The 23,184-nt window shown below is 42.4% G+C and overlaps 1 protein-coding gene across 1 annotated transcript in view; it reads right to left on the reverse strand.

Moving 5' to 3' along the window:
* VIPR2 (vasoactive intestinal peptide receptor 2) overlaps positions 1–23,184 on the reverse strand; it is a 136,387-nt gene that overhangs the window by 5,925 nt on the left and 107,278 nt on the right. Inside the window, exons 5-9 of the mRNA XM_019508164.1 lie at positions 18,654–18,795; positions 16,541–16,691; positions 15,374–15,434; positions 11,595–11,664; positions 7,336–7,427 (exon numbers count right to left, since the gene is read on the reverse strand). Of these exons, the coding sequence (XP_019363709.1) occupies positions 7,336–7,427; positions 11,595–11,664; positions 15,374–15,434; positions 16,541–16,691; positions 18,654–18,795 (516 nt within the window). The remainder of the gene's footprint in view (positions 1–7,335; positions 7,428–11,594; positions 11,665–15,373; positions 15,435–16,540; positions 16,692–18,653; positions 18,796–23,184) is intronic.

Here is a 23,184-nt window from a genome sequence, read left to right on the forward strand (position 1 = left end):
CATCTATGGATGCAAGCCAGCGTTTTGGTCACTTTAGTAGCCACAGCATCGCATTGCAGGCTCATGTTCATCATTGCAGGCTTATGTTCATAGCATGTGAGGGGGTAGAGTTTTATTTCTGGCAGCTGCATGTGCCAGGGGAGAGAGCAGGCTGTCTGTGATCAGGCTTCTCTGGGGAGAGAGGGCCTGAGGAGCAGTACCCCACTGCCCCATTGTTAGAGATCACCTTTAGAATGACTTTGCAGCCCTGCAGCCAGTGGAATGCTGCTATGACTTCACAGAGCTACATTTTTGTAGTGCTACAAAGTGTCTTAGCATGCTGTCCCCATCTGGGTCTGGCGGGCATGCAGCCTTGGGGCCACATGCTGTCACCGGTGGCACCAGGTCACAACCAGGCAGCAGCCCCCACTGCCAGACTGCTGCAGTGGGTAGAGGGTGCAGGGAACTCTCAGGGCTGGCAGAACGGGTAGTGTCCCCAGGTACCAATTGGCTGGGCCCCAGAAGCTCCTGAGAGCGAGTAGCTCTGAGCTACTTGCCAGGGCAGCTTTTTATACTGCTGGAGCCAGCACAGGTGCTGACCCCAGACTCTAGCTCCCCCTGGCTGCAGATCTGGGAGGAGCCAGGCAGGGTTATTTTGCCCCAAGTGGCACAATTTGCCCCACACGGAAATGCATGTCTGGGCACTTGCACTGAGGCAAAAAGGCCTGGCTCAACTTTGTGCCACTTCTATTTGAGCCGCTGCAAGCGCATGTGCCTGCATGAATGGATGTTCCCCTTGGATGCATCCTGTACACGTCCAGTTTTTCTAAATAGTCCCTAACCTGTTCTTTTGCCACTGTTGGCTGCTCACCTCCTCCCCAAACTGTGCTGCCCAGTGCAGTAGTCTGGGAGCTGACCTTGCCTGTGAAGACTGACGTTAAAAAGGCATTGAGCACTTCAGTCTTTTCTGCATCATCTGTCACTAGGTTGCCTCCCACATTTAGTAAAGGGCTCACACTTTCCCTGATCTTCCTTTTGATGCTGAAGTACTTGTAGAAACCCTTCTTGTTATCCTTCACGTCCCTTGTGAAGTGCAACTCTGATTGTACTTTGGGCTTCCTGGCTGGATCCAGACATGCAGGCAAGTAGTGTGTGATGCCACAAAACTTTGCAGTGCAACAAACCCACACCCCATGCATGTTAAACCATGCATGGTGCTGCTAATTTGCAGTGCCAGGGTGAAATCTGCTACCAGGATTTCCCAATAACAACCCCCCTCCCGCCATCCCCCTCCCCCGAAGAAATAAGCAGCACAAAGCACACCATAGTGGTGTGTGTCAGCATACACCTGGAGACAGGGGAGCAGGAAGTGCAGCACTGAGGCAGCTGGCTGGGGTGCAGCATGCCTTGAGATGGGGAAACTGTGGTATCTGCTTCCCTGTCTCCATGTGTCTCAGTACAGGGGCTCTGCAGTGTGCCAAGAGTGGGAGTAGGCAGTCCTGAGCTGCTTGCTCCCTCTTCTCCACATGCCACTCCCTGGCTGGCCTGGGCACAAGGTGCTTCACTACGGGGGCTGCCTTCTGGCTAGCCCGCTGTGCTGTAGCACCCTGTGCCCCAGCCAGCCCCCCTGCAACACATGGAGCAGCAGGACAAAAGTGTCCCACTGCAAAGCGCATGGGCAGGGGCATCCACTGTGGCACAAAGCAGCATCACAATTTGTGCTGCTGCAAATGCACACCCTTGCTCATGTGGATGCGGTCCCCGATTTCATCCCTGCTAGAAATGTGAAGGCCCGGAAAAAACCCAGAAGAATTCAGAAAAAAATGGTTTTTTTCCATTTTTTCTGAGGATTTGTTTTTGTTCAGAAAAACTGGAAAAATTGAACATTTTTTGAGAAATTTAAAAAATCTCTTATGAAATTTTTTCTTTTAGAATGATGAATAAAATATTTAAGACAAGGTGTCCATATATTGCTACCCTTTACTCCCCCAAAACGTTTCCTAATAACTACATAATAGGAAGACTTTTATGTAAGACTATCTATAGTATCAGATCATTACAATTCCTGTACACCCAGGACAAGCAGTACATTACAACTCTCAAACATAAGAGCAAGGTGCATTTCTGCCCCCAGGGGGCACTGCCATTTTCACAAAAGAAGGAAGAAGGATTCAGTGCCTCCTTTGCTTGTGGAATTCCTCTATTGTGGACTTTTGATCTAGAGGTTGGTTGATCTGCTCCTGTCCTCCTGACTAGGCCTCAAAGGACTGGGAGTGGACACTGGCAGCAGCATCCATTCGTTCTTGTAGCGATTAGAAACAAGGAGCTCATTGTCCTGCTTGCTCAAAAGCCTCAGGAGAGGAGACTGAGCAAGTCTAAAGGTTTTGGAGTTGAAAGGAACCTGCCTCCTCCTGGTCCTGTGACCTTGAGATCCACAGAAGTACAGAAGCAGCACAAAAGAGCTGAAAGAAAGTATTCTTCTTTACTGATGGGTAAGAGTTTAAATGTATCTGAATTCAGTATATTAAACTATATTTTAGCTGAACTGGTGTAATTTTCCTAATCTCTGTAATTCATAATTGAATTCCTACTTGTGCAGGAGCGCGAGAATCCAGAAACCCTGGGGAAAGCAGCGGCGGGATATCCGCTGGGTCGGACCCGCCCTTTCCCGGCGAGACAGGGCACTCACTGACTGATTGCAGCTGGGATCGCCGAGAGACGGCATTAAAAGGGCCGGCGGTCCATGAGATGGTGGGTGGCGGTGGAACTGGAAGTGCCTGGACAAGTGGCGGACGCCGGCGCCGCGGGAAGCAGGCAGAGGCAATCCGCTCAGCACTGGACCCGCACATTCTGGGGCACGGGTAAGACCCCAGCAGGGGACCGGGTCGGAGCAGTGGGCAGCGGAAAACCCGGCCCAGCAGTTCTCCTCAGAAGACAGGGGAGACAGTGGGGCAGAGCCACTGGTGCGAGGAGGGAGCAGCTCACCAGTCCGGCGAGCAGACGACAACCCTACTGGAGGAAGACTTGTCCTTCTCCCGAAGTCCCAGGGGAAGAGGGACACTCTGTGGGGAATTAGGCTTGTTGGAGCCCAGCGGACAGAACTCCGCCGGAGAAAATACGGCTCAGCCCAGCGAGGCAACTGGGCGAGCTGAATCCCACAGGAAGAGGGAGGAATGATCTGAGTACTATTGAGGCCAGTGGGGACCCCACAATCCAGAGGCCAGGGCGAGGGTGTAGGGGTGGAGGAGCCCTCTGCAACCCCAGAGATCCATATACGCAGAGTCTCACTTCCGGACGTGCATGCACCAGACGAATAATACTGAACCAGAATAACATCAAAGTCGTGGCAGGCGAGTTCAGCGGGTGCACCGTGGGAGGTGAGAGCGCCCTCTAGCAAGAGGGGTCCACCCGGGTCAGACTGAATAGAGAAACGAAGGCTCAGCACTTCACACTACTAATCTGATGTTTTGTGACAAATCACCCAACTTTATTAGTGAGGTGAGGCCTGCAGGGCAGGGAAGTTGTTCACAGTTAACTCTCCTCCATCCATTACTAAATTTGTACATGCCGTAGCTTAGTGTTTATATAATGCAAGCTAGCCACTAAATTATAATTTTCTTTTTCTCCCTCAGCAAAATGGTGCACTCTGCAAAAGATCTATAGAAGAGCAAAATAAGTTATAAAACATGTAAAAAGCTACTCATATTGTAGCTGCAGTTTTTAAGAAGAAGCAGGAAGAAAAGAAAGCAAAGAATAAAATAGTGACGCTCAAACTCTATAGTAAAACTAGTTGGGGTGGAGTAGTGATCTCATTTGAAAGTTTACTAAAAAACAAAGAAGCTCTTCAAGAAATAGTAATACCTGAGGATCTTAAAGTACCCAGAAGTGTAAGGACCACTGTACTTGATGAGGATGTCTTCTGGGTTCAGCTGCAAAACTCCCTGAAGATTCTAAAGTCAATTTCTTCTGCAATCACTGCATCTGAACCAGACAGTGCACTTTTGGCAGACATTCCTTACCAAATGGCCCAGATAAAATCAACTGTTTTTGGGAATCTAAGTGTATCTCTACTTACAAGTACAGAAGAAAGAAAAGTGAAAGACTTTATTAACAGATGGGAAGAATTTTGTTGCCAATCAATTCATGCTGCTGCAAATGTCTTGGATCCAAGATTCAAAGTCAGAAATGTTAGTGATGATAGCACTGCTACTGCATTTCACTGGATTACAAAACAAGCAACACACTTAGGACTCAATGTTGGAAAGGTACTTTCAAATGTTGCAGAATACAGAACATCTTCAGGTATTTGGTCCAGGAATGCAGTCTGGGACTCTGCCAAGCATATCCCTCCTGCAACATGGTGACAAGGCCTTTGAACAACACAGCCTCTGACTCCTCTTGCTTCTTGCCTGCTTCAGATTCCTCCATCTTCTGTAGCATGCAAAAGAAACTGGTCTATGCTTGGAAATACTCACACCAAATCAGGAAATAAATGAACATGTGAAAGAATAGAGAAGCTTGTCTCAATCCAGGCAAACCTTCAGTTTTTAGAAGCCCATGAAGATGACAAAAATGAAGAATCAGAAGAAGCAGAAACTGCTGATAGTGATAGCTCAGAAAATGAGACTGATTAGACAAAGTTTCATATAGCAAAATTTGTATTCAATGAGTCTTGGGTTTTCCCCCCGCTTCTTTTTCTTCTCAGTTCTTTTTCTAAAAAGGAGTGCTTTCTGTATCTGCTTGACACTGTAGAGGAGACTAAGTCCAGAACACATAATAACTTTCTTTGTTTTACTATAATGTTGATGGTTTCTTCTATTTTCAACTTTAATTTTTGCTTGTTTCTCATAAATTGGCAAAAATTAAGAGATGGTAGGTTCCTCAGAGTTCAGCAGCTTGTAGCTCCATTTGTAACAAAAATTAAAAACATTGTAAAGTAAAATCAATTAGTAAATTTGTAATTATCTGAATAAACTATACTTTTAAATGTAATAAACATACCAAACATGATAATTTTATGAGCAAACCAAGTTATACATAATACATATTATATTCTTAAAGTAGCAAAGTGAATTTAGATTTGTAAAGGGCACTTAGAAAATAAGTATTGCATATGTTTCAATTTCCCCCCAATTTGTTTTTTTCCACCCCCCCTCAAAATCCTCCCTTTTTCCCCCCCCATGGCTTCAAATTTTCTGGAAATTTTACATCTCTAACCCCTGCATGCCTGAGCAATACTCATATACTCCCTCCCTAGTTGTTTGCCAAGTTTCCACTGCTTATATATGATAGTGTTACAAAGGTAAATGCATTAATGGATTTGCAGGCCTTGGACAGAATGGAACAGAATCACATTTATGCATCTAAGTCCACTTAGACATCCAATGGATGGAACAGAATCTGGCACTTTGTCTCATACTGCACTTCCACTGTCTCTAATCATTCACATTAACAGTTCTGCTTCCATATATACTGACTGACTGCTGCACTACCTCTACATGACACCTACCTTTTGAGGAAAGAAACTATCAGATTAAAATATCTTTATGCTCCAGTATTTTTTTTAAGATAATTTGCATTTACAATAAATGAAGCATTGAAATTTTTAAATTGCTCCATAGGAGCAATGTTTCCGTGTGAAGCTAATGTACTATTTCCAACGGGGTTGTTGAATACCAAAACACCAGCCAATTCAAACTTAACTAGGCATCAGACTAAGAGCGAAGACCGAGATCAACAGTGCAAATCGAGTCAGCTGCTAATAAACACCCTACACTCTAAAGGACTCTGATGTCCTACAGAGGAGGCTTAGACTGCTTGGAGGGGAGACAAGCTTTTACTTAAGTGAATAGAAGGATAAAAATAAACACTAAGAAAATGAAAAATAATTATGGCAAAAGAGGTGGCTATGGCAGATCTGTCTATAAACTGACCACTGTTCTGAGTAATAACCTGGAGACCCCAAAATGTCATGGTTCATGGGCTGAGCTGGCCATCCAGCCTGATCCACTTTGACAGCATTCACTCCACCTCCATAAACAGGGTTCATATATTCGTAACCAGCCCATCCCACTGTAATTGGTAATGGGTTTGTCTCCGGACATTGTGGTCCCTAATTTCTCAATTATCAAACTGTGAAGCAAGTCACCTCCATATATAGAGCTATAGGTGAGCTGCTCCTGCAACCTGCTATGTTAAGATATACAGTGGGACTATGGAGGAAATGTGTGACTTTCATGGAACATGCAGTGCAGAAGTTTGCTCTTCTCTCCTGAAGCTTTAAAAGCATATGATATAACATTACTGCATCAAACATACCGCACATGAAACATACCATAAAAATATATAGGGTTTTATTTCCCTCTTGGATCAAATAGCAAATATTGCTTTTCAAAAAAGGATTTCCACAACTTGTTTTGTTTTCGAAAAGAGAAGCAGAAGCATTTAGTCAGGAGCCCTTATTCAAAAGCCTACAATGTGTGAATAGATGACTTCAGTTATACAGTATTCATATAAGATTCAGGCACTGAATTGTCATTTTTCCACTGTAAGGTGCCAAGTTCAGTTTTAACATAAGCTCTGGACTTTTTGGGATCCTCAGTATATATGGATAGAGCCTAGCACAATGGGGCCTTGATTCTCTTTAACAAACATAACAAGTTATAATTGATAAAATTAACAACCAGTGATTCTGCTTATGACCTCTATTCAGCATAACACTTTTAATACTTGCTCTCAAAGCTGTGTACATTTATTTTTCAGCTTGGTGGCTAACCCTAAAAAAAAAGTAACAACCACAATAACAAATTTAGTTCAGGTTGATTTAAGATGGAAACTTTTTATTTTATTTGGTAGGGGAAAAAAAGCGCCACACTTCATTTTTTTTGGAGCAAATGAAACATTGTTTTACTTCATTTTGGTCCTTTTAAACATGTGCATGAATTTTAAAAGGAAAATATTTTTAAAAATTGAAATGTTGAATTCTGAAAATGTCAAAACAAACCCTCTTTTTAAAAAACACCTTCAAAGAAACAGTTGAAAATGACTAAAATTTTCTCTTCAAGTTTTTTTGGATGAAAATATGCACCAAATTTGACCAAATAAAAGAATACATTAAAATGCATGTTTCACAGAATTAACTTTTTGTTTAAAAAGTTTCAACCACCTCTATTTGGGTTTCCGTATGACTCCAACCATGTGCTTACATACTTTGCTGAATCAGTAGCATATTCCCCATGCTTAGAAATAGGTATGATTGTATCATATACATTTTTCATAGCAAGTAATGGTTGTCAGTAGAGTGCCACAGAAGAGTAACTTTGATGTATTATGTGATTCCTAAAATATGTTACTCACTTGTATTGTGATTGATCATTGCCTCCAACATCAGGAGATCTCAACTTCTGAAGTAAAATTCTTATAATACTAATGAAAAGTATAAAATTCACCTGCAAGAAGAAAGAAATATATATATACACACACACACATATATATAATTCAAACCCCTTATTTCCATATGTAATATACTGTTAAATGTTAATCAAACTATAGTAGTCATTTCAATATTGAGCCTTATGTGCTTGCTGCTAGAAGGTATTAACTTCAGCTCTGTCAGATCTACTTTATCTTTCCTGCCTTACCGATGGTTTAGTATATCCAACTCACCTCTGCATGACCATGAATGCTATTTTCTGAAATAAAGACTGGCAAAAACCTATTATCAGCAATTTTCATTAAAAAAGTAAGTCCTTGGATACGTTGGGTGTTGGGATGACTTAATGTAATCCAAAGTTACACAAAGACCACGTCTTACAGTGAACTCTCTCCCACTCTTCCCCACAGCTACAACAATCAACATCTCCCCACACACAATAAACCCATCAGAAATCCATGGATCCTCCACATGTCTATCCCAAAATGTGGTATATCTTATCCAGTGGACCAAATGCCTTCATGGAAACAATGGGGGTGAAACTAGGCTAAAACAATGCACCAAAATGAATGTTCACAGGAAGAAGATTAAAGATAGAGACTACACAGATATGTGTAGAACAGTTTTCACAGAACCATCCCTCACTTTCTGACCTCACTATGTTTTTGCTCAAGGGAAATGTACAAAACACATTACAAATGTGAACCTGGGAATAAAAAATCATAAGCTGATTGGACACTAAAAACTCTTCAGACTATTTCTAATCTTGCTGTCCCTCCTTTTCTCCTCAGATGAAGAACACACTGCACTTGAAAGCTTGTCTATCCCGACTATACAGTAGGTGCAATAAAACCCATAAAAATCCTCATCTCAAACATACTTCCTGGAACATCATGACTATAGAATCACTCTTATACTCCCTAAAAAAAGAAAACTTATCCACAGAAATATCAGGAATGAGGTACAGCAGAAGAAGTAAATGATAAAACAGTGAGGCAATGATAAGATGTCACTGATCTTAGCTTTGTGGCTGCCTTAAAACTGACAGCAACTTTTGATCAAAATACTTTGTGCATATATGCATTACTCAAAATGTCTTTTTGTTGCCACTTCCATGTCACTGAGTCCCTCACAGAAGCTTCAAGGTGAGATAACTTGGTTATTCTGCACAATTGCTTTTTCTTTCTGATTGCTTATTAATTCAGATTAGTGTCCACCTGGAAAGACTCACAAATGGGAGCACTCTGTACAGGCAGGGGAAAGAAGAGCATAGTGTTTTGAAACGTGCACAGATGATTTTTGGCATCAGGACTAGGGCAGCTGACAATGGAGTGCTGGTCACACAGATTGCAAGGGATCCCCTGCCAGGAAACTTGCAACCTGTGCACCCAGCACTCTAAGGCAGCCCAAGAACATTTTATGCCTAGCCCCACAGCGTGCAAAGGAGTTGTAGGGAATGGCATAGAACCCTGCAAACCACATCTAGGTTGCAAAGTTTCCTTTAAAGTGATGGTGTGACCGGGATCAGTCCTCAAGTCTGAAAATGGCGCATCCTGCATACACATGTGGCATGGCACGATGCATGGTTATGGGAATCAGGGTCAGATCCCATTGTGGCATTGTTTTAATGATTGCCAGCACCCTAACACATTTGCACAAGGGCTAATAATTGCACAGGTCTTCCCCTGCTTGAAAGTTCAGGCACAGGGAGGGACACATGCTCCACTGGGCCACCACACCCCCTTCTCCCCCCCTATGGGGGGCAGTGAGGAGCTGAAAACTGGTCAGACCCCCAAGTCTGCTTTTTAAATGTGATCTAAGAGGAGGAATAATTTGCATTCCCTAAAACAGTGCTGTCAAACTGCACATGACATGTGTGGGGTCAGTTTGCAGCCCAAGGGCTCCCGCCTTTCCGCCCAGTGCTCTTGCAGTGGTGGCTCCCACTCCTTCCTCTGGCTTCTGGTTCCTGCCCCCACTCCTGGGGTAGGGTAATGCAGTGGAAAACGACCAGTCTGCCCATGCTGTGCATACAGTGAGAGGGTGCCAGGCTATTCATGTGAATGCTCAGAAAAGGAGGGAGGCAGGGAGAGAAGCAGGATGCTCATACTGCACGTTGAAGATGGGCTGCCTGTATGGGATGCATGGCTGGGACAGGGGTGGAAGTGCTGTGCATGTGGTTGGAAGGGAGAGCTGGGCTGCATTTGGTGGTGGGGGGAGCTGAGCTGCATGCAGCAGGGGGGAGCTGGGCTGTGTGTGCAGTGGGGAGAGTTTTGAAGGGGGGCCACCCTCAGGAGGTGCAACCCTCAGGTCATACTAGGCACTGTGTGCAGCCCCCAGCTTGTGGGAAGGTAGACAGCTCTGCCCTAAAAAACTGTAGCAATTCACTTTCTCTTAAAAGCAAGGAGGAGAAAAGAGGAAAGAGATTCAGGAAGGTCATCGGGGCAGTGCCTATGTGTGTGAGCCCAGGAAGGGCCCCAGAGAAGTTGCTAGATATAAAGACTCACAATAAACCCAAGTAACTATCATGTTATTCCTTGATTAATCTCTTGCATTTTGGGATGGGGGGGCACATGGACCATAAATCAGTGTACACTGAGTATTTAAAACAGCATCCTACTCTTTGTGTGAATAATTAAATATCAATTTTCACTTTTTTTGGCAGTACCATTATTTTCTCTGAAAAGTGCTCCAATTTGCTGTAATTTCACTCCTTAATACCACAAATACACAACACAATGGCTTAGAACTAAAAAAAACCCCAAAACAACAGTTGGGGGAGCATTTTTTTTTAAGGAAGAGTGTGATTTAATTTAGCACATAAGTAGCAGATGCACTTGGCTGGCTAAAGTGTGTTGCTCAGGAGACAAAACATGTCTGGAAAGAGAGAGCAGATCCCAAAAGTGTGCAAGAACTGAGGCATCCCAGTCCATTTACAAAGATATTTCCTATATTTCCATACTGACAGGAGTGTATCAAATCAATCACTGATTTGGAAAAACCATCAGGTTGGTACAGATTCCTCAGCCTAACTCTAGAACCAAACCTGGCTGATTTTTAAGACTCTTCTCCATCTTCCTGATTCCCAATGGGCTTCCTGTCCTTGCTGTACTCTACCTGGGCCCTCCACAGGTCTCTAATCAGCACTGAAATAACTCCAGCCTTCACTTCTTAGACGTCTGCCATATCTGGCTTGAGTCCTGGCTTTCTAGCACACTGTTAAAACAGGAGAACTCAGCTGCATTCACAATAGTTGTTTAATTCATAGATGCTCACAAGGAATTCTAACTCATGCTCTTTTCAAATATTGTGTGGGGGTGTTTTTGCTTTTCTCATTCAGTATATTTTCCTTACTCAGAATTACTCTTCCTTCTCCAACTCCTTCTGGCCTATTGCCTATGTGCTTTGTATCTGCTGAATGTTCATCTCATTAGGTGCATCTACATGTGCACATTACTGCAAAGTTGACTCCACAGTAAAGTTTGACTGTCTACACATGTGCTGTTATTAGGCTGCAGTAAACTAATTCACTCTACTGTAGGATAGTACTGCCCAATACAAGTACTATCTTTCGGCACAGTTACTTAGTGTGCTGTAACACATGTGCATTAATATCACGTGCAGTTGTTCTCATTATATAGCAAAACATCCATAATAGGAAATTCTCATTGTATGTAATTCACACCAGTCACCTTCTACATGGTTTTCTGTTTAAAACATACAGAACTCAATCTGATGAAGGAGGAATAAGCCCTCATTGTATGATCTACATATAGATCATATTTACAGAATGATTCAGCATAACACTTAAGCTGTAATTCAACAGAAGCTTAAGTGCTTTGCTTAAAAGGATCACTACTGAACACTGTATACTCTAGAAACACCCAAACATTGTCAAATGACACGCTGAAGACCATGGCTAGGCTGTATCAAGTGCGCTAATTTGTAGGACTTAAACAAGAAAATGACATGCAAACAAAACAATCAATCATTTAAACAAGGAGCAGCTAGATTTTAAAGGCAATGAGCTGAAATGACCTTGCCATCCTATAAAATTTTTCACCACAAAACATTTTTTCCATTAGAATGGAGTGTTTGTTCACTTATAGTTAGCACCAAAGAGTAATGAGCATATGCACTGCAAAAATGAATGTATAATTCATGTTTCAATATATTGTTTACTTACTATAATAGAAATTAAAATTGGTGATCGTATAACCCACCAAGGACCGCTGTGTTCAGTTGTATCCCAGCAACTATACAAAGAAGAAAAGGGAAAAAAGATGTTAACACTAATTTCATCTGGCAACTGAGGCATATGAAGATAAATGACTGGGACACACAAGTCACAACAAAATAAAATATTGTCTGCTCTTCCTCAGAATGTATTTTTTCTTTTACTGGGTTTTAATTGTACATTCAAAATAATTAAAAACAGCAGAAAAGTAAAAAGGCAGTGTTAGAAGAAAAGGAAATAGATATCCCTTAGGAATTCTATATTTAGGTTTCATCTATGCTATGAAGCTGATCCAACGTGCACTTAAGAGCCTATAGACAACAGAGTTATCTGAAGTAACAAAAAGACTCAATCAAAATTATTTAATTTACGTTTTAAATATTTAGGCTACAGAAAGGGTGGATATGGTCTGGGAAATCGTGAGAATGAGACTGAGATTTTGTCTGAAAAATTATTGAACATTTAGTTTTCAGCTTATTGGAAGAATCTGGCCTTAAAACTCTGGGGAGAATGATACATCTTAAACAAGAGAAATGCATTTCATTGTTCTAACTATATCAACCCTCGGTTTACTTCCTTGGAGTTGCAAAGTGTCCAGAGAAATTATAAATTACTCGGACTCCATTAAATTTTTTTAGTTCAGATATCATACCACAAATTGGAAAAAAGAGATGTAAATAGAAACTCTATCTATCTATCTAACTATCTATCAGAAGTGCACCGATACATCGGTCCCAGATATGAGGAAAATTGAGAGCATCGGCAATCAGCATTTTTTGAGTGATGTGGCCAATAAATGCCATGTGCATACATGCAGCTGCAGTGCAGGCAGGCAGCCAGGAGCACAGCCTGGCAGCATGGAGAGCAGCCGGGTCCAGTTGGTAAGTCTGTTGTGGGAGAAGAGGTGGGGGAAGGAAAGGGACATAGGGGAGGCAGATTGAGGTCCCTGTGGTAAGGGAGGGAGCGTGGCTGGCACTGGGGCAGGGGCTGCCCAGAGGGGCAGGGTAGAGTACGGGACAGAACCATGGCTCATCCGGGAGGTGTGTGGAAGGGGGGCAGCTCCCACCGCTGCGTGCACCCTGGGAGGACATGAGGGGATGCGCAGGGAGGGACAGGCTGCTGTGGTTGGCTGATGCCAGAGGCAGTGCTGGGCTCTTCCCAGCACACAGGGCCTTGGCCAGGCTGCGTTCAAGGCAGGTGGGTGACAGCAGCGCTGGGAGGGGGTATGGGGAGCCATTCCAATATTCAGTGTAGCCCCACTCCCAGTGCCACTGCTGCCTGCCCTGACAGCAGCCCGGCTCAGCCCCCCCTCCTCCCCTCCCAGGAAGGGTCTGGCGCTATCCACAGCCCCAGCCTGCAGTGGCAGCCCACCTTTCCCCTTTTGCAGATCTGGGGGTCACAGGCCCCCACATGCCTTCCTGGGGTGTGTACAATGGCAGAAGCTGACCTCTCCTTCCCCATGCCCCCCAGACAAGTCACAGCTCCGTCCCATGCCCTGCCCCTGACCCAGCCTCTGCCACAGCATCAGCCCCACTCTCTCCTTCACTGTGGGGGCCTCGATCTGCCCAGCCAGGGTGGGGTGGGATGTGGGATGGAGCTGCACCTTGTCCGGGAGCCGTGGGGGCAGCTCCCACTGCTGCACAAAGCATGGGAGGGCACAGGGGGCGTGTGCACCCAGATCTGTGGGGCGGGGTGGCTGCTACTGCCGGCTGGGGCAGCACTGGGCTCTTCCTGGTAGGGGCTGGGCCAGGCTGTGCTAGGAGGGGATACAGGGGGGACTGCAGCCACCCCAAAATTCACCATAGCTCCCCCCAAATTCCCCTCCCAGCGCTGCTGCTTGTCGGAAGCCCAGCCCAGCCCCCGCCGGGAACAGCCCGGTGCAGCCCCGACCCCAGCCAGCAGCATCAGCCCACCTACCCTGTTCAGATCTGGGGGCACACACCCCCTGCCCATGCACTCTCAGAGTGTGTACAGTGGTGGAAGTCGCACCCCCATCCCTGCACCCCCTGGATGAGCCATGGCTCTGTCCCGTGCCCTGCTCCACTCGGGCTGGGCAGAGCCTGCCCAGCCCCACTCCCTCCTTCACCACGGGGGCCTCAGTCTTCCCCCACCATGCCCCTTCCTTTCTCCCTCCCCTTCCACTACAACAGACTTACCAGCCAAACACTGCTCTCAAGCTGCTGGGCAGCGTATTGGAAATTCGATTGGTATCATCCGATACGCCTCCTTAAAAATTGACTATTGGTATCAGCCCCAAAACCCTCTATCTGTGCACCCCTATTCATTGGAATAGAATATGTAACCCAGCTGTCCCACCTCCAAGGTGATTGCCCTACAATCAGACTGTAGAATTGTTTCCCGTCTCTCTCTATATCACTTAATATATAAGTATACAATTATAAACTCCAAAATCAAAGGTGGACAGCCCTGTCTACAGAGTGGCAGTGAGGAAACTTTCCCAGGAGATAAGTGAACTAAAAGCAGGTGTCACATATTCTGGATGAGTGTCCTAACCACTGGATGCCTAGGTGAAATTAGGGCCTCTTCTTCAACTTCCAAAGTTTTCTGAAGATTTCTTTAGCACATTTGGGTGGAATTCATAAACAGGTTTGGGACCGCCAAGACTGCATGTTTTTGGTGGATGAGCTATTGGAAATTACACAGTTCCAGCATGGGTCTTAGCTATTTCAGGTGGCAATGACAGGAATTTCTCAGTGTATATATTATATTCATAAGCTTATACTAAGTGCACTACTGTATAGACAAAGCCAAGCTTACTGTTAAATGGGCTAGGTCAGGGGTTATCAACCGGGGGTACATGTACCCCTGGGGGTACTTGGAAAGGGGCCAAGGGGTACACATGGGCAGGTGGGGATGGAGCACTGCCACCCGCCACCCCACCCCACTGCCTTCCAGGAGCAGGGCCGAGGGCAGGCTAGGGCAGAAGCTCCCCTCTGTGGGTGGCACACATGCCGCCTGGCCAGCCAGATGTGGGGTGGGGGGTGGAGCTTGCACACAGTGTCCGCTGCTGCCATCCACCATCCTGTGCTGCTGCTGCCATGTGCAAGCCCCTGCCCCCTCTCCCCCCACGTCCGGCTGCTGCCACCCCTTCCCACCCCACCAGAAGTGTACCCAGAAGGGGTACACTCCTTGAAAAAGGTTGAAAACCCCTGGGCTAGGTCATGTACTGGCTGCAAAACCTGCTTAAGAGTTTGGGTAAATTAGTGGGTGCTGAGGTAATTAACACCTAGCTTTATTACTTAAACATTTCAGTGTAATCATCCGGTCATATCAGTATAGCTCTCTCCTAAGACTTGGAGGGGCTATCCTTTCATCTGCTCTGCACAATTAACCCACAGAGATGTTCATAGTAGTTGACGCTGTTCAGTGCCTTACACAATAGCCTTACACTATAAGGCTCCTAGAGGACCCTCCGAAAGTCAAAGAGTAGCTTTAAACTAAGGTAACTCCCACTGAATTCACTGAGAACTACCGTATGCATGAGCTTCAGGGGCTGCTATTTGGTCAGAAACTGTTTACCTTAGTCTCCTGTCAAAGCTTTCGAATTGGGTGTACCTATGAAAAGTGCATACGGAAAAGTGCATACTGTCACTTAACTGTTGTATCTAAGGACATGCTGTTCTCTTCAAAATAGCAATGGCTTCCTAAGGGAAGACTGGCTATAGATAAAATGTATAGCAAAAAGATTTGCTCTCCTAGCCACTTACCCAGAGTCGTCTAAATAGATCCTTGTTACTATCCATAAAATGATGAATATTGTAGGTATTCCTAAGAAAACATAAGTTTAGAATATGATTGTAAAAATCTATTTACTGAAAAATCTCAACCCTACTGTAGCCATTTGCTTCCAAAATATAAAATAAATGATGACTCAAGTCAAAATGGTGGATAACAATGGCAGTAACAGAAGGGTGAGGACCTGTTGATTAACCACAGGCTGTGAACAATTTCTATCTATCTACCAATGATGACAGAACCACAAGCAAATACAGTAGGTGAGTAGCTTTATTTATTATAAAATGTATATAGGAAGGGAATGCTTCCCATAGGCTTTGCAAGATGCCAGACTCTACGGAACACTAATTTTATGCACCCTTGGCCTAACTGCAGATATTACAAGTGCAAACTATAGTATTAATCATTTTATAAGCAGCCCATTCACTCCTATTTCCCAGCTGTACCTATCATTTTGTGATGGTTTTAATGTACTAAGTTCAATACATTGTATTAAGTTCAAACTTCTAGTGTCACTCTCAACATAAAAGTAATCTGAAAATATTTAATGAGCTTTCCAATCTGTTATAAAATATAACAGGCTAGCACAAGCAGTTAATATTGTTAAGGGCTGGGGGGGAGAGAGAGGCAGGGCCAGAGGGCTGTGGGGCACCAGCAGGTGTGGGCGGGGACTGTGGCTTGGGAGTGAGGGGCAATGGCATGGACAGAGCACCAGCATATCAGGGCTTCTCAACACCACAAAGCAGGATGTGGCAGGGCGGAGGGACACAGCTGCAGTTGGACCTGCATCCTGGTGAGCAAAGGGGTGGAGGAGCTCTGATTTTCCAGGATAAAATACCCAAAATCAACATCAACTTTTATAGGTACTTAGAATTTATTTTATTATAGCACTGGTAGGCTTCCAAATTGCTTTAAAATTGTAAATATAGCAATAAAACTTTGTGTTCAACTGATATTTATATATAGTAGCATTTCATTTTAATCATGGAAAAACATGGATTTGTGGGCTTTTAATCAGAGAATTTGTGATTTTTATTAGAGATTTTGCAATTTTTAAACAGAGAAAGCCAGGATCCCTGGAGATCACACTGCCATTAGAGAGCTTTAAAAAGAGAATAAAAATATAAATATATTCTTACCCCATCCCATCAGAAGGTAGATCAGGAAGTGTCTGTTAGGGGAGAATATTACCACAAGGAGGATGTAGAGGTAAAGTCCTTCAACTAGGAGCCAATAAAAGTTTGCCATAACACAATATTGGAAAAACACCAAACTAGCCTTGCAGGCTACCTGGAGTGTTATGGAAAAAAAAAGAGAAGGTCAAACTTTATGCAAAGAAAATCCTGTAGCATTTATTCCACAAACCTAAATCTCTGTATATAACATGTATCTTCATCTTTTTATATTGGTAACCCATGTACAGCAAGACAAAACCTCTTTAATGGCTCAAAGAAACAAAGTGATACATTTACAGTATTGATACTAAGAATAAAAAGAAATATAATTACATCACATTTTAATAATGGCTCCTTTCTGTATAATTTACTCAGAAATTGAAAATATCATGATACAAACAAAAATGGTAAACACCAATGACTATCAATTAAAATAATAAGCATACTGAGGAAGCAATTCTATAAAAGTTTTGCTAAAAGTTTCTAAAACTTCCTATTTTATCTTAAAAATTAAAAAATACTTGGCTCTATAATTTTTCCAGACTATAATAAAAGTGAATGAAAATCTAGAATTAGATGTTCAATGCCCCTTTCAGTCAGGAAACAGAAGGAAAATATTAACTGTGTCTTTACTATCCCTCTGAATTTTTCTGCTGTTTCCCAGTTAAGTTAAAGACCCACGAGAATAAGTTAAATGGGACATCATGGAATGACCCATACTCTTTGCGCTCTCTCTCAGATAGTACCATTGTAGGTGGTGTCTACTGTACAGCAGGAACTGTCCAGAATATTTCAAAGGGGGAAATATTTTTTTAAATGCAAATTAACACTTACTTTGGTCCCTACTGCTCGGGCACCCCTTGACGTGCAGCATTAGAAATGTTTATCTTGCTTTTTAAAGCATGAGTATGTTTTTTCCCCTTTTACACTACATCTTTCTTATCCTCTTTTACCTTAGAAGACAGACACACTGGGCCTCTGCATATACAAACTGCCTTCACTCTTGAAATTAATGGCCGTTAAGGCAATTTCAAAACACTGAATAGAGATGAGATAACTGTTACCTTCAGCAAGCCAAATTTACAGAAAGAAGGTTACAGATGACATTTACAGACAAAGAGGTTATACTCTCTAAAACTGTTATGCCACAAAGCCAGGTTTTGGAGCATACACGAGGCAGAAGCTATGGTAAGCTGATACTGGATCATTTTAACATCAATGCGACAGAACTTAGAAAGCGGCCAATTGATCTGGACCAGTTCAACTACCAGAATATCAGGCAGCAACCAAAAGTAACTGCAGGATGAAAACAGAAACAACTTTGATACTGTTCAAACTGTAGAAGGCAAAGTGCATTTTCAGGGCCTGAAGCTAATTCTTCGAAGAACTGTGTACCCTCAACTCCTTCAGATGTCAATCCAAATGCTCTGTTTACAGTACTTTTATAATGTCAATATTAAGCAGTTCTTCAGTGGAAGTGTTTTGGTTGTGCTGTGCACGTATAGCTTGAGTTGCTTGTAAAAGCACTAGAAGAATGCATCTTTATCAATGAAAAAAAAGCTTGTGGTACATTTTTCTTCTTTTTCCCCTAGAAACTAAACTTAGTCACAGTGAAAGTGCCATGGCATAAGAAGGGAAGGAAAACCTAATGTAAATGAATTCCCTGATGTCTAGCAGCACCTCTAGATTTATTTCTAATCAGTATTCCTCCCTAAAAGAGAGGATGGAGGTTTCTTGGACCTCCAGTCTTCCCCACTTCCCAGCAGATGCCTGGCTGGCTTCTCCGAAATTCTGCCCTGCTGCACTCTGCCGTCTGCTTACCAGATCTCCCCTGGACTCTGATTGTTTTGTTTTTGATAGCTGCATGAATATATAAAGCAGCATCAACTCACCTTCCTGATGCTCCACCACCTTCCTTCTTCTACAGCTACAACCTACCTTTATGGGGCATGCTTGCCAGCTCTTAAAGTTCTCTCACATTTCCCTATACTGACAACTTTTGTTTCCAAATATTCACTGGAAGAGGAAGTTTACAAGGCAACAGCATTACACAATGTAGCCAAAAGTGTTTCATTACCCATGATGTTCGATCCTTTGGACAGTGAGCTGTGTTGGAGTTGGAATAGAGAATATCATCCTTGACTAAAACAGAGATTGCTCTTAGAATGAAAGAGAGGAACAAGTTCAGATGGATGTAGTTCCGAGTGCAGTGAAGTTTTCTACATTTAAGAAGAGATTTAAAAATAGGTGTTTTAGTTTCCAAGGTGGAAAGGCTGTTGAACAGTCTTCTGATTAGTCTTAGGTTGTTTCTCAGTGGGATGAAAATCTGTTCATTCCTTCTTTGTGACCCTGAGAATGCCCCCTTTCAAGATTATTACCATATTCTGTCTAGTGCAATTAATTAAGGCATCTGAATTCGTGTGTCACAGATTAAAACAATTTATCAAACTGAAGGTGACTCTTCATTTTCTATTGTGCTGGGCTCTAGCATTTTTCATGTTTATTTTAATTAAAACTTAGCTCTCCTGTTTGTGTTACTGACATACACTTATTATTTTCTTGGTTGATTTTTTTCTTTTACTCCTGTATTTTACTCCTGCATGCACATCTTATTTGGATATATGTATTAAAAAACCGAAAACATTATGTGCAAAAATACTAATTTATTTGCATATCCTTCCAACCCATCAGGATTAAGAAACTTTTCTCTTTAATTCTCATGCCATATGAAATCCTATATAAGAGATGAGACTAAGTAGGCCAGCTAAATCAAGAAACTTGGGAGAAGCAGTCAAGGGTGGAACAGGCATGGTGGGGTGTGGCGGAAGGTAAGTGGTGCAGTTGTATGCTCCCACTTCAATTCCTGATCCACCCAAAGTTTAATACCATCTGGGTCGGTCACTTGACTTATGGATCATTATAATTAGGGGTCTACTTAAATCATGGTTTTGTGGAAATCCCTTGGGAGGAGGAGGGAGGAGGATATCCCTCCTCCCTACCAGAAATTGCAAAATTGGAGATAATTCACAAAAAAAAAAAAAATCAACCAAAAAACCCTGGGAGCAGAAGGCACTAGCTGGCAGAGTGGCATGAAGGGCAACAGTAGAGATGGCCACCACTCTCTTGTCCCTTCTCCCCCCAAGGCCTCTCTGTCAATCAGTGAGGAAGGGCGGGGTTGCACGAAGGGCAGTCAGCAGTCAAGATGGTGGTCACCCCCTCATCCCTCCCTCCCAGGGCCCCTCTGCCAATCAGCACCAAGAGACAGGGAAGCCATCAGTGAGGTTGGCAGCTGCCTCCTTGTGCCTTCTCCCTCCCAGGGCCTCTCTGCCAATCAGCGCCCATGGGCGGGGCTGCTGGAGCACAAGCACAAAACGTCCATGGACTTTGCTCTTTATGCCACAACTGACCTACAAAAACTGGTAAGTCTAACCGTGATTTAAGTAGACCCCTAATTATAATCTACCAAATTTCTTCTGAATTCTTCATTAAAGACCTCTCTCTTTTTTAACAGCTTGGATATTTCACAAATCAAGTTATCCCTTCTCCCATAATATGCATCTGTTAGCTTCTCCTGGTAATGTAGCTCCCATTCCATGGCCCTGCAGACTGTTTTAAACTCTAGCTAAATACATTAACTCAGGTGTTAAAACGTTCATTCAAGTGAACTTTAATCAACTGTAGAGATAGCTTTCTGTGAAGCACTGGTTGCACTGTCAAGATGCTTAAGAAGCTAGATTTTGTTTTATGGAGCCTGGGTCCCTAACAGATTAGTAAAGTTTCTAGTTTCTTTTTAACTAGAGAAAAATGCACTATGTTATATGTGATGATGTACCACACCACCTGCATCCCTTTTTTCAAAATCCTAGATCTGCTCATGGAACAGTTTCTTGTAAAACACTTCTTTTTAACTTCTATTGATTTAACCCAAGATTATCCTACCTAAATCTGAAGAACCAACCTGCTTCATTGATCAAAACTTCATTGATCAAAACTGATATCATGAATTACAGGTGAACAAAAGTTGGAAGCCAATACACATAGGAATGAGGCTGCTAATTAAGGAGCGCAGATGTAACAGAATTTTAGGCAAGCCAATGCATTCTGTGTACCTGTGGCTTGAATAGTTTTTAGCTGTGCAGATATGGAAAGAGTAGGACAGCCTGATATGTATCAAAGTTTTTTACAATATGTTACATTTGGTAACTGCTAGTAAACTTATTTGCCAAAATGTGATAGTAGATAACTAACACATATGCTGTTGTGTAAGCCAAGAAAATAACATCACCAGCTTAAGGCACCTCTAAGGAGATTGTCTTAAATTTGATCAATACTATAGGCCAAGAGTAAAGTTACAGTAAATGTAATGGCAGCAACAAGGATTACCATATTTACTTGAACATAAGATGATCCCCCCAATAATTAGATTCTATATGTGTTAAGATGTGTTAATTTATTATAATTTTTCAGGTACAGAATCAAATTATTAGAGGTTTGCCTTAAATTTGTCCCCCGATTGACATTTTTCTTTGGAAGGTGATATCTTCTTTTGGAAAGTTTTGTCAGACATGGGAAGACCAAACCAAATCATAATCACAGCTATGTTGGAAACCAGAATTTCCATTTCATGGGAAATAATGGTATTTTGCAGTTTATTTTCAAAAGAATTTGTTTTTTAAATTTCCCCAAACAAAAATTTCAAGTCAGGTCAATATCACCGTTTCATTTTGATGCTGTCTTTTATAACATTATAACTTATAAATGATTCAGAATAATAATTTGTTTCAAACTCAAAACAGTGACATTCCCTTTCAATAAGGTTGAAATATTCCATTTTGACCTTATCAAAATGCCTTATTTTTATTTTACTTCTATCATTAGTTTTTGTAGAAACCAAAATATTCCCAGGGAAGAGTCTGATTTCAATTAGTCAGCACCTTCCAATAGAAAATTCTCCAGTTGGCAATTTTCTGACTTGCTTTAATCATAGCATAATTAATTAGTAGCTTCTGGTGTTAAAGTCTTGACATGAAAAATTGGATCAATTTTGGACTAGCAACATCAATTTTTGGAAGCATAATTTCTCTGGGTTATATTTTAGGCCTGTGGCAGATTTTATGTTCGATGCATGTTATTTGTGAATATCACGACATATTGTAACATGTCAAACAGTCACATGATAAATTCTTGAGAAATACTTTTGCACCCTAAAGAACTTACTGTTCAAAAAGCAACTTCTTTGTGGCTGGTTCTGCCATTTTTATCCAGGGATAAACTGCTTTAATATCTGGCATGTTGCGATTTGTTGTGTGGTATTCGCATATACTGCATAACACATATAATATTTGCTAGGAGCCATAGGAGGCCATCATAAAGATTGGCCAAGTTTACGATCCCTTTCCAACACTTCAGAATCTTTTCTTTGGTAGTAATGGAAACCAATGTTAGGCTTCTGCAAGGACTGAAACCAAAGATGGTATTTATTATTTGCATAGTAGTGTAGAAACAGAACTTCACAACTATCTGAAATTCTTGTGTTACTCCCCTAATTTTAGTAGGATTGCTCATAAACTGCAGTTGATATATCACATAAAGATCAGTGGGCATTTAGATTACATCTCTTCTGCCATTTATTGCTTACTAATGTGTGCTAGGTTAAAAAATACAAGCAAGCAGCACCAGCTAAATGAGGCATTTTGCCTGTTTGTCACATGTACTTGCAGTTAAATTAAACTTCCTAGTCCCAAATCCTACCCTCTAGATTTACTTTAATAAAATAGCAGCATGCATTTTCAGTGATAAATAAATGTTTTGATACTAGAATATACAAATCCACTGATGCAGATTTGTGTACTAATGTAGAGGTTTACCAATCCCTATTACTAACATCAGAAGTTCAAATCATAATCCAACTGGATAACATCGGGATTTTGATCTCTCTGTTCCTATAGTGACTTTTAAATTACAAGTCTAACTACTGCTAATCCCTTTTAATAGTTTCATTTGGAAACTTATTCTTCACTCCTGCTCCTAAATGCTGTTACACTAATCATTGGCTAAAGATGGATAAACTTCAGAGGTAAATGAGTGAAGCACCTTTGATTTTTTCAAGACAAAAAAATACATGTTTTGATACAAGGTGTGATCTGAAGGAGGTGAAATGGAACCTTTCATAAACCATTATCTGTGCATTCACCCTCCACTAGCCAATTTCTGAACTTTGTTGTAACACTGGCAAGTACGGATGCATTTCCAAAACCCAATAGTTTACAAACACATGCACACAATCTCATTATGTACACCACCCCTTTACTTCACTACTACATGAATAAAAAGCATAAACGCATGCACAGGGTACATATAGATGTTACCTTTAGATGGATCTAACCGGGGTTAAGTCTATCTAAATGCCCAGTTGTACAGGTATGCAGAGAGAGGCATGCCCTATCTAAGTTAGTGCACCTGACCAGGTGCACTACTTAGATAGAGATCAGGTTAACCCAATCTAAAAAAGGGTTAATCTGATCTCATAAATGCCTGTACGCATTCACAGCATAGCTCTGGCCTGGGAAAGCCCCGCCTGAAGCTGCATTATTCCCTTCCCACCCACC

This window comes from Gavialis gangeticus, unplaced genomic scaffold (genome assembly GCF_001723915.1).
Source record: "Gavialis gangeticus isolate Ggan-Ray unplaced genomic scaffold, GavGan_comp1, whole genome shotgun sequence".
NCBI lineage: Eukaryota > Metazoa > Chordata > Crocodylia > Gavialidae > Gavialis > Gavialis gangeticus.